The sequence below is a fragment of the Oncorhynchus kisutch genome, linkage group LG21 (genome assembly GCF_002021735.2).
Source record: "Oncorhynchus kisutch isolate 150728-3 linkage group LG21, Okis_V2, whole genome shotgun sequence".
NCBI lineage: Eukaryota > Metazoa > Chordata > Actinopteri > Salmoniformes > Salmonidae > Oncorhynchus > Oncorhynchus kisutch.
In genome coordinates, this window is record NC_034194.2 from 24,648,204 (window position 1) to 24,665,427 (window position 17,224).

The window sequence follows — 17,224 nt, forward strand, 5'->3', positions numbered from 1 at the left end:
CTGTCTGTTGTTAACTCTATACAGGCTGCACTGGCCTCTCTCATTTAGAATATAGAGCCAGGGTTTAGATGTTTCCAAGACAAACTGTAATTTGTTGTAAGTTGTTATGGTGCAGAATGTGCTGTTGCTGTACTTTCTGTGTGTGTACTGCTTAAAAGACAGAAAGACATTGAGGTATAAGCCTGCAACAATGTATATTTAGCTGTCCCTGGTGTGAGTGTACGCGCAGGAGTTTTATTTCCTAGCATTGACCATTCCATTCCCCTGATACATCCTGTAAAAAGCCTTGTGGGTCATCCATTGCAATTGCTTTCCAGCTTCACTAAGGGTTTCTTTGTCTAGCTGCAGATAGCTACAGTACAGTACAGTAGCCAACGCTATATTCCTGTGCTTTTAGTGTTTCTGTAAGGCTTGGGGTTGTGTTCTATCAATACTTGTAATGTGATCTCATTGAGACACTATTTGATTACCTCCTGTCTAATTAATCAGTAGTGTGCTTACTCTGCTAAGTCCACCCTTCACTCTATTCATTATGCTTATGTTGTCTCTTTCCTCTTTCTCTCCCTTTCTCTCCCTTTCTCTCCATTTCACTCCCTCTTTCTTTTTTGACTTTGTGTATTTATTCCTGTGCTCTCTCTCCATTCTCATCCTCCTCTTTCTTGTCTCTCTTTCTCTGTCTTTTCTCTCTTTCTTTCTGGCCCCTCTCTCTATATTTCTCGCTGTCTATTTCTCCATATGGTTGTGTGTGTGTGTGTGGTCAGATGACAGCAGGCCGCTGTCACACACTCCTCTCCCCCGTAACAGAGGAGTCAGGGGAGGAGGGCACCAACAGCGAGGTCTCCTCTCCCGCCTGCCGCTCCCCCTCACCAGGGGCTAACGCTGACACTCCCCTTAACCAGGTACTGCACCGGCGCACCCCCCAACTGCCTCCCACCCATTCACCTGCCTCTGCTACTACTATCCCGACGACCCCTAACTACCTTCATCCTACCCATCACTGTGCCTCCTATAAAGTACATGTGCTGTGTACCTATAACGCTTATCTGTACCAACAGCGCTCTCTGAGACTGCAGGCATGGCCATCTTACCACTATCTCCTGAGTAGACCGATTCCCTTGTTTCTCTATAAGCAGGGTTGTTGGTGAATTGCAATTGGTCATTCATTGTCTCAAAGCTTCACAACAGTTGTATAGCTTTAGAAGTGGAAATACTAAACGTCAATCAGAGTTTAGTCTTCGATGCTGTACTAGTACTATTTACTAGGAAGTTGTACATGTAGAAGCTGCACTTAAAAAACACCCAGTGCAGATATCCTCTAAATATTTGGGTGTAGAATCTTAGGCTTACTATGGTTATAATGGCTTCCAGCATCTGGTTGGCATATGGCTAACTACATTAGGAGACATCAACGCAATTACAGGGTTTGTGCTCAGGCTAGAATGAAAGGGGGCCGGTGCGAAGGCAAAAAAATATCAATGGAGTTCAATATCTACAGTACCAGTCAAAAGTTTGGACACACCTACTCCTTCCAGGGTTTTTCTTTATTTGTACTATTTTCTACATTGCAGAAGAGCCCTATTTGGTAAAAGACCAAGTCCATATTATGGCAAGAACAGCTCAAATAAGCAAAGAGAAACAACAGTCCATCATTACTTTAAGACATGAAGGTCAGTCAATCCAGAACATTTCAAGAACTTTGAACGTTTCTTCAGGTGCAGTCACAAAACCATTAAGCGCTATGATGAAACTGGGTCTCATGAGGACCGCCACAGGAAAGGAAGACCCAGAGTTCATTGGAGTTAACTGCATCTCAGATTGCAGACAAAATAAGAGTTCAAGTAACAGACATCTCAACATCAACTGTTCAGAGGAGAATGCGTGAATCAGGCCTTCGTGGTCGAATTGCTACAAAGAAACCACTACTAAAGGACACCAATAATAAGAAGAGACTTGCTGGGCCAAGAAACATGAGCAATGGACATTAGACTGGTGGAAATCTGTCCTTTGGTCTGATGAGTCCAAATGTGAGATTTTTGGTTCCAACCGCCATGTCTTTGTGAGACGCAGAGTAGGTGAACGGATGATCTCCGCATGTGTGGTTCCCACTGTGAAGCATGGAGGAGGTGTCGGGGTGCTTTGATGGTGACACTGTCTGTGATTTATTTAGAATTCAAGGCACACTTAACCAGCATGGCTATCACAGCATTCTGCAGCGATACGCCATCCCTTCTGGTTTGCGCAGAGTGGGACTATCGTTTGTCTTTCAACAGGACAATGACCCAACACACCTCCGTGTAAGGGCTATTTGGCCAAGAAGGAGAGTGATGGAGTGCTGCATCAGATGACCTGGCCTCCACAATCACCCAACCTAAACCAATTGAGATGGTTTGGGATGAGTTGGACTCCAGAGTGAAGGAAAAGCAGCCAACAAGTGCTCAGCATATGTGGGAACTCCTTCAAGACTGTTGGAAAAGCATTCTTCATGAAACTGGTTGAGAGAAGGCCAAGAGTGTTCCGTAAGTGTTATTTCATAGTTTTGATGTCTTCACTATTATTCTACAATGTAGAAAATAGTAAAAAAAAAAGAAAAACCCTTGAATGAGTAGGTGTGTCAAAACTTTTGACTGGTACTGTATATCGCACTAAAAACCATGAAAGGAATAACCGAAGGAGGCCGATATGCAAAAATGGACAGTTTAAATGTATTTCATTAAAGCTCGAAAGAATACAAAGGGTCAAAGGGCAAGGCGCTATGCAAAAATGTAACAACAACCCACACTCTCACACTCTGATCTGTTGTGTATTATAGGGCCGGGCCCCTCTGAGTCGGGCCCCTCTACAGGAGCTGTATGACCCCTCTCTAGAGTCCAATGCCAACCTGGATGACCTGCAGCGCTCCTGGGAAACACTCAAGAATGTGGTACGTCAGCTCAACAGCTATCCACTAACATAAACAAACCGTTACTGTATAAACACTGACCTGTCTCTTCTCTGAGTTATTTTTAGACCTATTTAACTATCCAGTTGTTAAAATGAATGAATGAAATAATGACTGTATGTCTCCCTCTCCTTCTCTCCTCCTCTCTCGCTCTCTTCCTCTTTTTTTCTTCCCTCTCTCACCCTCTCCTCCTCTCTCTCCTCCCCTCTCTCTCCTTCTCTCCCTCTCCTCCCCTACTCTCTCTCCCCTACTCTCTCTCCCTCTCTCTCTCTCCTTCCTTCTCTCTCCGTCTCCTCCTCTCCCTATATAGATAAGTGAGAAGCAGAAGACTCTGTATGAGGCTTTGGAGCGCCAGCAGCACTACCAGGAGTCCCTCCAGTCAATCTCCACCAAGATGGAGTCTATAGAGGGAGCTCTCAATGAGGGCCTAGAGTCCCGCAAGAGCCCTGAGAGCCAGATGGCTGCACACCAGGTGAGAGAGATAGGGAGAGCGATAGACAGAAAGAGGAAGAGGGATGGGGACTTTAGGAAAGGAGAGAAAGTGGGGGGAGGGTGTTGAGGTGGAAATTCAGAAAAGGAGAGATAAAGAAAAGAGGGGGAGAGGGGGATGTAAAAGCAGAAAGGGAGAGAAATGTAGATTTTATTTGCACTAGCCAGTGCAGGATTGGACAGACAGTACATTGCTGTTCCTTGTTGCTATGCCAACAGTACAGTAACGGCACAGTGCTTGTAGGGTTTTTACCAAATGCCAACTCACTGAACCTGAAAATGTCAATATGTCATACTCTCTCCATAATCTCTGAACTGTTTTCCAACTACATGTTTAAATGACCTCCCCCTCCCTCCCCCTCCTCCCCCGTCTCCCCCAGGCCCTGATGGATGAGATCCTGATGCTACAGGATGAGATTGGGGACCTGCAGACCTGTTTCAGTGAAGAGCTGTGTGACGGCTTGGACAGTGACAGTGACCCAGGGGACCAGCTGGCCCTCCATTCCACCCTGACCGTCCTGGGAGAGAGGATGGCCACCATCCGCATGAAGGCCTCTGGGAAACGGCAGCTATTGGAGGTGGGTGGGAGTGGAACACTCATCAACAATGAATAAAGAAAGAATGGATGGATACTTAACACCATACGTACAATTCAATTGTTTTAATGTAAAGGAGTGTGGTTGCTGTAAAATAGTTGGTTGTCATAGTGACATGGGAGTTAACCAATGAATGGCTATAAAGGTAAAGATGACCCATTTCAAAGTGTTGTGGTTGTCGTGGTGCTCCCTACAGGAGCGTCTGAGTGAGCAGCTGGAGGAGCAGAGGCAGGAGCAGGCGCTGCAGCGTTACCATAGTGAGGCAGAGGAGCTCGACCATTGGTTGCTCAGCACCAAGGCCACACTAAGCTCCGCCCTTCAGCCACACCCAGAGGACATGGACATGGAGGAGCAGCTGATCGACTGCCAGGTGGGGGGCATGGCGGTGATGATGTCATAAGATAGGGACGGGAAATATGGCGGTCAGGGTTTTGGAGTTGTGTTATTGGGGGTTTCAGTGCACAGGAGCACCATACAAGACTTGGATCCAAACGGCTCAGCCCCCTGTTTTGATGCTTAAAAATAGTACTGATTTCAATTTCTGAGTCTCATTTTGCAGAGAATTGCATTCCCACTCATATATCTTCTCCTAGGTAGTGGTTGTATTGTTACTGGGTGAAATTATGTAGGTCTGAAACTGGCTCTGACAAAAACCTGCTTTAGAAAATAAATGGATAAAGTCTGATAGAGTCCACAAGCCAAGACGCAGACATAAAGTGGTCACACTATTGCTATTGTCCCACTGAATGACCATCCTAAATTAGATTTGTTTTTTTGTCCCTCTCCCTGTGTGGGATATTAGGATTATGGTCTGTCCCCCTGCTCTGACTTCCTCCAGCTTTGGGACGTCCCGCTGGCTCCCTAAACATTCCCCCAGTCCTCCAGGCCCTGCTTTGTCCACCTCTCAAACTGTTACCATGGTGATGTCACCCCCAGCTTTGATCAGGTTGGTGTGGTGGTAGAAGTGGAAGTTGAGCTGATCCAGAGACAGTTTTGTGTTTTGGGGTGGATCATTTTAGGAGTGTGGTAAACAAAGTTGATCCTAGATTAGTGGTATGGACCAACCTCTCCCTGAAGCACGGATCTGTTAGAGTGCCCACTATAGGGAACAAACACATTTTTGAACTGCTGGTTTAGTTAGTTCATTTACTGACTGGTATTGTGTCAAAACATAAAACGGGTGACCCTGAGTGGTTTAGATGATGATGAACTCTATGGGAACAGGCTCCTAATAATAACTGTACCTCAGAGGCCCAGTCCCAGGTAGTCCATCCATGAAGTGTGTGCTGAGAGCAGCTGGGAGGACTATAAGCTGATTAAGGTTTACATATGGCTCCTGTGGAGCTCAGGTCTAAGAGCTAGGCCTGTGCAGGGTCAACCCTCTGTGGGCCTACAGCCCCTTGCTGGAGTTAATGGGAGCAGGGCTGGGGGACCGGGGGGCCGGGGGTGTAGCATGAGGGATGGAAATGTGTGTGATATTACTTGAAAGGAGGCATGAGTGGAGACGAAGGGAGAGAAAGAGAAATGGAGAGAGATCTCCCAGAGAATGAGGTATTAGGAAAGAATAGGAGGAAAAGGAATGGAGAGAGAGAGGCTAAGAGTGGGAGTTGGAGGCGGGGGAAAGAGAGAGAGAGACAGAGAGAGAGGGATATTCACATCTCCTTCTGAATGACACTGTCACAGCTCTCCTCTGAATGGAGAGGAGGAGGTGCACTGGGGAGACTATTGTGGAGGGAACCATGTCAGTAGGGAATTACCACTCCTACCACTGTGTCTCTGGGCCGCTCAGTGAAATGAGAAACATGCTTTTTTCTCTTTCATCCCTTTTCACCCATGGTCTGAACATGGAAGGAGAGGGCCTCTCATTGGAGAAGTGTTGTCGTGGAGATTTGAAGGAAGAGGTTGAAGAGGAACATGTAGAAAAGAGTATATATTATGAAAAAGAGAAAGGGAAGGAGGACAGAGAACGTGGTGTGCATACAGTATGTGTACTGTATGAGGCAGGCCCAAGAAGCAGCAGCTGTAGCTCTTCTGATGGGTTCATGAAAACAGTGGCCAAGGCCTTTATGTGGAGACGAGGCCTCTGACCTTCCAGAACACGGACTGTCATTCACTGCCCTCGGCCAATAGAAACTCTTTGAGGAAGAGAACAGAGAGCTATCATTGGACGTTGATGTTCCTGAGATAGAGAAAGGGGTTGTGTCCATGTTGTTGTGGTATAGTTAGTTACAGTACTCTCAGAAAAAAGGGTTCCAAAACGGTTCTTCGACTGTCCTCATAGGTGAACCCTTTTTGGTTCCAGATAAAAACCATTTTGGGTTGCATGCAGAACCCTCTGTAGAAAGGGTTCTACATAGAACCCAAAAGGTCTCCACCTGGAACCAAAAAGGGTTCTTCAAAGGTTTCTCCTATGGGGACAGCCAAAGAACCCTTTTAGGCTCTAGATAGGACGTTTTTTTGTTGGCCTGGGATTGGGTTTTCATTGACTGTCACAGTTGAGCTGTCTCCCTGATGGGAGCAGTATTCTAGCTGCCCTTTCTGACCATACCATATTGACCAGTGGTGATTGATGCCATTTAAGATGAGAGGGGACAATTCTTTTTTTTTATGAGCATGGCCTTATTTCTATTAAAGCATATTTGATGACTTTCATTCCTATTCCATTCACCCCGCTCAATGCAACATCGATAGGTTTAGGCTACTACATGATACTAACATTTCCCTGTACCCATCATGAGGTTGCTACAACGTAGCCTATGAATGAAAGTTTACAACGTACACTACCGTTCAAAAGTTTGGGGTCACTTAGAAATGTCCTTGTTTTGAAAAGAAAATAACATTTTAGGTCCATTAAAATAACATCAAATTGATCAGAAATGCAGTGTAGACATTGTTAATGTTTTAAATGACTATTGTAGCTGGAAACGGCTGATATCTACATAGGCGTACAGAGGCCCATTATCAGCAACCATCACTCCTGTGTTCCAATGGCACGTTGTGTTAGCTAATCCAAGTTTATAATTTTTAAAGGCTAATTGATCATTAGAAAACCCTTTTGCAATTATGTTAACACAGCTGAAACTGTTGTCCTGATTAAAGAAACAATAAAACTGGACTTCTTTAGTCTAGTTGAGTATCTGGAGCATCAGCATTTGTGGGTTCGATTACAGGCTCAAAATGTCCAGAAACAAAGAACTGTCTTCTGAAACTCGTCAGTCTATTCTTGTTGTGAGAAATTAAGGCTATTCCATGCAAGAAATTGCCAAGAAACTGAAGATCTCGTACAACGCTGTGTACTACTCCCTTCACAGAACAGCGCACACGGGCTCTAACCAGAATAGAAAGAGGAGTGGGAGGCCCTGGTGCACAACTGCGCAAGAGGACAAGTATATTAGAGTGTCTAGATTGAGAAACAGACACCTCACAAGTCCTCAACTGGCAGCTTCATTAAATAGTAAAAACACCAGTCTCAAACGTCAACAGTGAAGAGGCAACCCCAGGATGCTGGCCTTCTAGGCAGAGTTCCTCTGTCCAGTGTCTGTGTTCTTTTGCCCATCTTAATCTTTTATTTTTATTGGCCGGTCTGAGATATGGCTTTTTCTTGGCTACTCTGACTAGAAGGCCAGTATCCCGGAGTCGCCTCTTCACTGTTGACGTTGAGACTGGTGTTTTGCGGGTACTATTTGTTGAAAACCGTTTAACTATTTTCTCTCTCTTCGAGTTACCGAATCACTACATTTTATGAATTGCAGTGCTAGCTAGCTGTAGGTTATGCTTTCGGTACTAGATTCATTATCTGATCATTTGATTGGGTGGAAAACATGTCAGTTCATGCTGCAAGCTTTGTTGTTGGATGTCCTCTGGAAGTTGTCATAATCACTGTGTAAGTCTATGGAAGTGGGTGAGAACCATGAGCCTCAATTTACCCAGAGGAGGACGGAAGCTAGCTGTCCTCCGGCTACACCATGGTGCTACCCTACAGAGTGCTGTGGTTGCTAATGTAGACCTTCATTGCAAAACTGTTTTTAATCAGTTATTTGGTGACGTGAATATATTTAATATAGTTTTATCTACAAATTTGAACTTTTTAAATGTTTCACTCTGAGGAGTCTCTACTGACATTGACATATTTTAGCCATTGTTAGCTGTATCATTTGTGGGTTCGCTATCATGTCTCAGCTTGCTTCCCTGCAACAGTGACTGCGGTCAAGTTGTGAATCAGGTTGTGGTCACTCTGGTGGTCACTCTGTTTTTTCTGGCCTTACTGTGTGCTGCTGTCCCTGCAGAACATGCTGTTTGAGATTGAGCAGAAGGTGGCCTCCCTGTCAGAGCTATCGGTCCACAGTGAGAGCCTGCTGCTGGAGGGGCGGGCGGGGACGCGCGGGGAGGCCGAGCAGCTCACCTTTAAACTCCACTCCCTTAAAGACAGCCTGGTGGAGCTGCAGAGGATGTTGCAGGACAAACAGGTCGACATCCAGGTGAGACACGATGCATCGTAGTGGCATGAGTGTTGGGCTATTTTCTCAGTCTCTCACTGTCCTCTTCTTTCCTCTCGCCAGCTTTCCTATCTCCGTGTCTCTTTCTTTATATATCTCCTCTTTGTCCCTCTCATTCCCACCAATTCACATTCTTTTTTTCTTTCTCTATTTCTCACAGAGGGCTCTATTTTCACTGCGGGTATATGGGCACTGTAGCTGGTGGTGGCGCAAAAGGGCTGATGAATCAATGAGTTGGAGGCTTAACCCCTCACTGGCCAATCAGAACCTGCTCCATGGCTAAATATGTGGTGGCTTAACCCCTCACTGGCCAATCAGAACCTGCTCCATGGCTAAATATGTGGTGGCTTCAAGTCTGTTATGTATTGTGTTGCCTTCAACTCCAATTAGAATCTTAGTCTGTTAAAGCCTTAAAGCCTAGTTTGTTAAATTGACTACAGAAACAAAGTAATAAAATGTAGGCCTATCCCATTTTTACTAAATATGTTGACCATGTCTGCAGTCAACATTGTTCTAAGTAAGGCATGACTTCAATATGGAGATATATTGTTAAACATAGCATTCAGACTGATATAGGGGCTAGGCCTACTGTAAATTGCATTATGGCTATAATTCTAATCTAATTCTAATCAAAAACAAATCAACAACTTGTTTTAGATAGGCTATGTCTAAATAGAGTGACAGGCACCATAATCACTCCCCATGGGCATATAATATTAAGGCAACTCAGACAATGCAGGGTTTTACACACATCCAAACTTTTCATAGAAGCCGGACAAAGATCCAACATAAAGAGATTGTCCACTCACGTTATACTGCTCCCAAATATAATGTTTAAGAAACATAATGGACCCATCTTACAGATCTTATTCACACTCCTCCAGAAATAGCAGATGGCTCCTAAATTCCATTGCATGCCAGTTGGATGTAATCCTCATAAAGACGGGACGGTGAATCATTCTAATAGGTTTGGTTTTTTAATCAAATTAAACAACAATATTTCAAAATAGCTTGGGGTCAGATGCATGTTATCATAGAATGGACAGAATAAAAAAGAAACAACAGATTGCTGTTGAACCAGCCGTAGTTTTAGCCTATGGACACGGCTAGGGTAGGGGAATGCTACAGGATCACCAGCATCATCTCATCACTCGTTTCATGATGGGTGCATGGGCGCATGTAGTTTACATGGAGTGGTTGTTATTGACGTCCAAAACGGGAGCTGGCTACAATGATGTAGGATTACACAATACATAGATAAAACAGACATAGATCAAAGAAAGGAATGTCCGCTCAATGTTCTGCTGCTCCCAAACTTGATATTTTAATAAAGCTTTGGTGATTAAGATGTATTTCAAAGCAGTCTCACGAATCAAACTCTTTATTGATAGGCTTGGCTACTTTGCGAATCCATTGGGTAGGTCAAAAAAGCTATGTGCTTGGTTTTTAATCAAATGAAACCAAATGTTTATTAACACTAGAGTTACCGGCACAAAAAGCACATGTCCTCCCTTGTTCCATGAGTATAATGGCACTTTGTGTCATGGGAGGTTAGGTAACGCCTCCGCTCACAAAATCCACGCCATTACCAACCTCTAAGACCTGCTTGTCGTTGGTCTTAAATCCCGATATGCGCTGCATGAAATTGTCACTTTTGCGCTTGTTTTCAAGGACACATCTCAAATATTGCCACCCCTCCCACCTCAGCACAAGCAAGCTGATATTAGACAGGTAAATTGCTGAACCTGGCATCTGGGGTGGAAAATGCCAGAGAGACAATTTTTACATGCTGAAATCGCAAACTAACGTGCGTTTGGCACTTGCGCCGCCGTAATAACAGACAAATGTAGCCCTCTCCCTCTCTCACACACAAACACAGTTGGACCATAAACCTGCCTCTCTTATGTGTTGGTGTATTGTTGTGTTTTGTTGAAGTGTGTTGCGCATCTCCATCAATAGTTGTTTTGTGGACACAAAGGCTCTGCTTCAGTCATAAAGGCCCACTGTCTCCCATGAGAACAGCAACTGCCTGTATGTCACACAAACAAAGAGCAAAGAGATGCTAACCTCCAATCCCAACCCAGAGATGCTCTGGAATCCTCTCTCTCTGGTCGTCATACTGACTCTAACACTGTTGTAGATGGCATTCGGGCCTCTCACTTTGCTATGGTATTGTCTTCAGTAGTAGTAGGTATGTTTAGAAGCATGTAAGCACGGATCTGCATTTCGAACAAATATTTAATAATAGAAATATGTCATCATTTTTTACCAAATAGTCTTAGAATACAATTTCCTTGAACAAGCTTTTAATCTCCTAAAATAGAATTTAAAGAGTAATCCATCCCTTTTAATCCGTTAATTGGAGAGTAATCCTAGTTGGAGTATCTTTGTAATTCAATCTCACAAAACTGTGCATCAAAGTAACTGCATTTATCACCGTTTATATCCACTGTAACATCTCTCCTTTCACCCCTAACCTCTGACCTCTGCATGTGTCCCAGGGTTCATTGCAGGAGCAGGAGGACAGTGAGCCAGACTCCATCCTGTCCCAGAGTCCCAACATACAGGACTGGCTGTCCCAGGCCCGCTCCACACGCACACAACAGCACCATGACAACCTGCTACGACAGAAGGTAGGATATGACATAGCTCTTTCCTGTACATGCACTATATCGCTATACTGTACCATGACTCTACATATCTCCTTCCCTCTGGAGTGCGTACGGGAATAGTTGTCTTAAGTGGAGTATGTATCTGTCTTGGAGAAGTAAATGTACTGTGGAGGGTATGGAGCTGTGTGCATTCATGCTCTATTATTTTATTGTGTAGGAGCTGGAGGAGCAGCTGGCAGAGCAGAGAAGGCTACTGAAGTCTGTAGCCAGTGTAGGGGAGGAGATTCTCAGCCAACAGACCACACCCAATGGAGACAGGTACGTTTTACCTCATGCACGCACGCACACACACGCACACACACACACACACACACACACACACACACACACTCTAATTGTTTTCTCTCTCATCCTTGCACTGGTCTCTGTTTATCCCTTACTATTTCATTCACTCTCTCTAGTGAGGGAACGCCTGGTGTGTTGTTAGAGGCAGAGACCTTGACCCCTCATGACCAGATGAGACAGAGGTGGGAGAATCTGAGTAAAGACCAGAGCACCAAACTCCAGCTGTCTCTTAACTCCCTGGAGCAGGAGCAGCTCAGTCCAGTAAGGATGGCTTGAATATCTATTATCTTCGTATCTACAAAATACCTTACCTGTCTAAGCACACCTGTCCACATAGCATCTAATGTTATTCAAATACCTACAGTACAAACCATATTCCAACCAAGTACAGTAACCAGTACTAACTTATGGTGTGAGATTACGTCAGTATCTGACAGTCCTGTTTCCCCTCTCCCCAGGTGCTCCACAGGTCATGTGTGTCCAGCCCAGGGGTGGTGTTCAGGAGGGAGGCGCTGGGACAAGACCCTTACTTCCCCAGGGCTCTGTTGGAGGGCTGCAGCCAGACTCTAGAGAGGCTAGCCCAAGAGGTAATACACGTACACCGACTGGGTGTATATAACATGAGGATGGAAGTAATACAGTCAACCAGTAATATATAGGTTTCCTGGATGTGTACATGAAAACATGGATTGACTGTGATTCAGTGAGAAGGATTATTTCTGTGATGAATTAAGCCTCTCTGGTTACATTAACGTACAGTAGCTACCTCCAGTAAATGATGTGGCTGTGCTAGCTTTAAATATGTTAGACAGTTAGTTAGTTAGTTAGTTAACGTGTAACATTAACATGACTCCTATGTTGTGCGTCCAAAGCCAGAAGGCGTTGCTGACAATAAGCAGGACGTGCCCCGGCAGGACGTGCCCCGGGGTGTGTCGGTGCAGGAGGAGCTGTATGCGGCTGTGTCTGCTGCTTCGTCCTGGCTGGACAGTGCTGAGAACAACGTCCTCTCTGGTCCTGTGCTGCTGTCAGAGGACACTGAGACACAGCTCTCTAACCTGGAGGTAACCACAGGCAGAGGCAATCAAACAGATTACAGTTCTAGTAACCAACCAGCTAATAGAGTTTATGGAGCAATATTCCCCACACACATAATATGAGAACATTCAGAGAACATTCCCTCTGTATTGTATTATGAACTATATTACTGGGCTTTTGGCTGACCTCTTCTCCTTGTCCTCTTCCTCTGCAGGGCCTGAGTAAAGAGGTGAGGGAGGTGACAGGGGAGATGAGCAAGTGCAGGGAGCTGCTGGGAGGAGGAGGTGGAGCAGCAGGAGGAGGGAGGAGGCTGTATGGAGGGGAGGAGCAGGCCCTGATGGAAGACACTCTGGATGGGCTGCAGGAGAGGCTGGGCCTGCTGGACCAAACCCTGGAGCAACACTGTGACTGTATGAGAGACCGACTGCAGGAACACACCGGCTTCCAGGTAGCTACTGTGCATGTGTGTGTTTGTGTTTGTTTGTTTGTGCGTGTGTGTGTGTGCGTGCGTGCGTGCGATATAAAGGCATGTCTACCATTTGTCATTGTCATCATTGCTAACCTTTGACCCCCATCTCTCCTGTCTCCTCTCCACCAGACGGAGCTGAGGCTGCTGTTCACAGCTCTCAGTGAGAGTAAACACCAGCTGCTGCAGAGGACGGCTGGAGCCATAGACAGGCCTGCACCCAAACAGATGGAGGTACAGTGATAGTAATAGACACACACACACACACACACACACACACACACACACATTTAACACAGTCCTTTTTCATGAACAGACATTATCCGAGGTGGAGGATGGTCTGAGGGAGTTTGAGCAGAGGGTAGCAGAGCTCAGGAGCAGAGCAGAGGGACGACAGCCTGACCAGATCTCCAACCAGGAGCTTCTCAAACTACAGGTAACAACACAACTCTCCTAATAACACTGTCATATAACCTATGTTTAATATGTACTGTGTAATACATTCTGTATGATTAAAACAGTGGGGATGAATTGTCAAAGGTTAACAGGGGGAAGGTACTGGTTGTGCAGGGGTGGTGAGGCGGTACTGTGAATATGGGGAGTTTTATTAACAAGGGGGGTGCCGTAAGCCCCCATCCCCCTCATATCAACCCTAACTAATGTCTGATATCTGACCCAGGATGTGTAGTGTATGTTTGATGTATTATCTGTAACCCATGTCTATAGGATGCCTACGAGGAGCTGGTGTTGATGGTAGGCTCCAGGCGTAGCAGTTTGAACCACAGCCTGTCTCTGAAGGCCCAGTATGAGAGTGCCCTGCATGACCTCACAGACCTGGTCGACACCGCACAGGACAAGATGGCCGCCGACCAGAAGATGACCGTGGGCTCTGTCATAGAAGTGCAGATACTCCTGGACAAGCACAAGGTCGGGCCTTCAAAAAGAGAGTTTGGTTACATTACACGTTAAGCTAACAATAAATGTCCACACTCAAACATTATTGGGTGGGCTGTCACATTGTCATATCAGGGTCCAGAACATACTAATAACGTCATGGTGTTCTTCAGTGTTGCTTTTTTAAATTTTTTATTCATGACATTTTCTCTTTCTCTCTCACCCTCCCACCCCCTCCTCTCCACAGGAGTTTTTCCAGGGTTTGGAGTGTCATATGATCCTGACCCAGACATTCTACAGTAAGGTGAGCGGCCTGGTGGTCCAGAGGGAGAGCCAGGTCCTGGAGGAGACCCTGGCCCTGGCCAACAACGTCCTCAAACAGGCCCACCGTAGAGGGGTCGAGCTGGAAGGAATACTGGAGGTAAGACTGGGATGGTGGAAGCATACAGTACCTGGTTGCTACTTAGGGAAGCAAGAGGAGAATGGTTACTGGCTACTGAAGGAGGGATTGGGTAATTGGTTTGGTGGACTGGTTTGATGGTTTGGTGGACTGAATGAAATTGAATGAATGAAATTGAGAGAGAGCGAGAGAGAGAGCGAGAGAGAGAGAGAGAGAGAGAGAGAGAGAGAGGGAACGAGAGAGAGAGAGAAAGAGAGAGAGAGAGAGAGAGAGAGAGAAAGAGAGAGAGAGAGAGAGAGAGAGAGAGAGAGAGAGAGAGAGAGAGAGAGAGAGAGAGAGAGAGAGAAAGAGAGAGAGCGAGAGTGAGAGAGGGAACGAGAGAGAGAGAGAAAGAGAGAGAGAGAGAGAGAGAGAGAGAGAAAGAGAGAGAGAGAGAGAGAGAGAGAGAGAGAGAGAGAGAGAGAGAGAGAGAGAGAGAGAGAGAGAGAGAGAGAGAGAGAGAGAGAGAGAGAGAGAGAGAGAGAGAGAGAGAGAGAGAGTTAAATGGATGTATGGGATAGATTGATAGACTGTGGAATAGATTAATGGTCAGGTTAACTGAGAGAGTGAATGATTTGTTAAATAATTTCCCCCTCTAGGTCAGTCATAGTAGATGACAACAATAAAACAGACCGACATATTGATGAATGGCAAAGTGATTTGATGAACAGTCTGATATTAACCCCACCCCCTCTCTCTCTCTGTGTTGTCTGTCTGTCTGTCTGCTGTCTGTCTGTTGTCTGTCCCAGTCGTGGAGCATGCTGGTGGAGGACTACCAGGCTCTGTACAGGCAGCTGGAGGCAGTAGAGTGTAGTATCCCTACGGTGGGCCTGGTGGAGGAGACAGAGGAGAGACTCAGCGACAGGATCACTCTCTACCAGGTACACAGTACACACCTCTCATCATACACATCTACTGATTGACCTGGCACAAGACCGATTATTTTAGCATGTTCCCTTGTTGCAATGGAAATCACAAAAAACGTAACTGAATTCAATGTATCTCCCCCAAGGATACACATACAGGTGTCTCCCAGATATACATGTTTGTGTTCTCGTTGCACATGGTATTGAAACACCTTAGTATTGGGTACTGTGACTTACAGGTAATTGTTTTCTGATCCATACCTCTCACCTCTCCTCCTTCCCGTCTATAGCGTCTGAAGACCAGCCTGACAGAGCACCAACCCCAGCTCTATCAGGTGATGGAAGAGGGGAAGAGGCTGCTGCTGTCTGTGTGTTGCTCAGACCTGGAGAACCAGCTAACCCAGCTAGGGGAACACTGGCTCTGCTCCACCACCAAGGTCAACAAGGAGCTGCACCGCTTCGATTCCACCCTCAAACACTGGAGCAGGTCAGAGGAGAGGGGAAGAGGAGAGGGAGAGGGGAGGCGGGAGAGAATAGGGAAGAGGGGAGGGGGTGGGGGAGAGGAGGAGAGTGGGTTTTGTTTTTGCAGTTTTTGCAGGGTTTTAGGCTGAATAGATACTGTATATCATAGAAGTTGTCATTGTGTTGTGTTTCTATGCTGTATATTCTATTGCTAATTTTAACCATGTATGCCAACGCTGGAAGATACACTATAGTATGAGTCCAGACTAGCTAAGTATGTTATTTAAATGGAATTGCAGAATTTAACATGAAACACTAATCCCAGAACTAAACATGAAACACTAATCCCAGAACTAAACATGAAACACTAACCCCAGAACTAAACATGAAACACTAATCCCAGAACTAAACATGAAACACTAATCCCAGAACTAAACATGAAACACTAATCCCAGAACTAAACATGAAACACTAATCCCAGAACTAAACATGAAACACTAATCCCAGAACTAAACATGAAACACTAATCCCAGAACTAAACATGAAACACTAATCCCAGAACTAAACATGAAACACTAATCCCAGAACTAAACATGAAACACTAATCCCAGAACTAAACATGAAACACTAATCCCAGAACTAAACATGAAACACTAATCCCAGAACTAAACATGAAACACTAATCCCAGAACTAAACATGAAACACTAATCCCAGAACTAAACATGAAACACTAATCCCAGAACTAAACATGAAACACTAATCCCAGAACTAAACATGAAACACTAATCCCAGAACTAAACATGAAACACTAATCCCAGAACTAAACATGAAACACTAATCCCAGAACTAAACATGAAACACTAATCCCAGAGCTAAACATTTGCTGCTGTTATATCATGTGACCTTACAGGTACCAGAGTGAGTCAGCAGAGTTGAGTCAGTGGTTGCGGTCAGCTCTGGACCGTCTGGAGTTCTGGACCACACAGTCTGTGACCGTACCTCAGGAGCTGGAGACGGTCAGAGATCACCTGTATGCCTTCCTGGTGAGTGAGACTGAGAGACCTCAAGTTACACCAGACAGATAGGTCTACACATATCCCAGAGAAATGTATTTATGCTGTAGATACAAAAAGCTTTTTCTTGGTCACGTCAGCTGACCAAGAAAACCTCTGGGTCCTATGTGCAGTCGTGTTCTTTACACCAACATGTGCAATGATCTAACAAAAGGAATGAAAGCTCACCTCCCCCTCACTCTCTCTTTCTCTCCCCCTGTAGGAGTTCTCTAAGGAGGTGGATGCTAAGTCGTCTCTGCGCTCCTCAGTGCTGAGTACAGGCAACCAGCTGCTGCGGCTGAAGAGGGTGGACACGGCTGGTCTGAGATCAGCTCTGGCCCAGGTGGACACCCAGTGGGCTGAGCTGTTCACACGCATCCCAGTGGTACAGGAAAAACTACACCAGGTATGGGATCAGTCTAAAGTTTGTTAACTTGCTGCCATTGTTTAGCTTAATATGTAGAGTAACACATTTTGTAACTAATTCACAAGTTAGGAATGTTATAACTAAAGAAATGCCTCCTGCTGTGGTG

At 45.4% G+C, this 17,224-nt stretch overlaps 1 protein-coding gene across 5 annotated transcripts in view; it reads left to right on the plus strand.

The window, feature by feature from the left end:
• Positions 1 to 17,224, plus strand: part of syne1a (spectrin repeat containing, nuclear envelope 1a) — a 142,709-nt gene that overhangs the window by 71,918 nt on the left and 53,567 nt on the right. For 4 of the 5 annotated variants that reach the window (XM_031800202.1, XM_031800205.1, XM_031800203.1 and 1 more), the window contains 20 exons: positions 762 to 899; positions 2,810 to 2,920; positions 3,249 to 3,410; positions 3,808 to 4,005; positions 4,220 to 4,393; positions 8,310 to 8,501; positions 11,021 to 11,152; positions 11,349 to 11,449; positions 11,593 to 11,737; positions 11,935 to 12,063; positions 12,349 to 12,537; positions 12,726 to 12,959; positions 13,110 to 13,211; positions 13,294 to 13,413; positions 13,704 to 13,904; positions 14,119 to 14,292; positions 15,060 to 15,191; positions 15,467 to 15,663; positions 16,550 to 16,682; positions 16,915 to 17,097. In XM_031800202.1, the coding sequence (XP_031656062.1) occupies positions 762 to 899; positions 2,810 to 2,920; positions 3,249 to 3,410; positions 3,808 to 4,005; positions 4,220 to 4,393; positions 8,310 to 8,501; positions 11,021 to 11,152; positions 11,349 to 11,449; positions 11,593 to 11,737; positions 11,935 to 12,063; positions 12,349 to 12,537; positions 12,726 to 12,959; positions 13,110 to 13,211; positions 13,294 to 13,413; positions 13,704 to 13,904; positions 14,119 to 14,292; positions 15,060 to 15,191; positions 15,467 to 15,663; positions 16,550 to 16,682; positions 16,915 to 17,097 (3,147 nt within the window). The remainder of the gene's footprint in view (positions 1 to 761; positions 900 to 2,809; positions 2,921 to 3,248; positions 3,411 to 3,807; positions 4,006 to 4,219; positions 4,394 to 8,309; positions 8,502 to 11,020; positions 11,153 to 11,348; positions 11,450 to 11,592; positions 11,738 to 11,934; positions 12,064 to 12,348; positions 12,538 to 12,725; positions 12,960 to 13,109; positions 13,212 to 13,293; positions 13,414 to 13,703; positions 13,905 to 14,118; positions 14,293 to 15,059; positions 15,192 to 15,466; positions 15,664 to 16,549; positions 16,683 to 16,914; positions 17,098 to 17,224) is intronic. The other variant, XM_031800204.1, reaches the window with a different exon arrangement.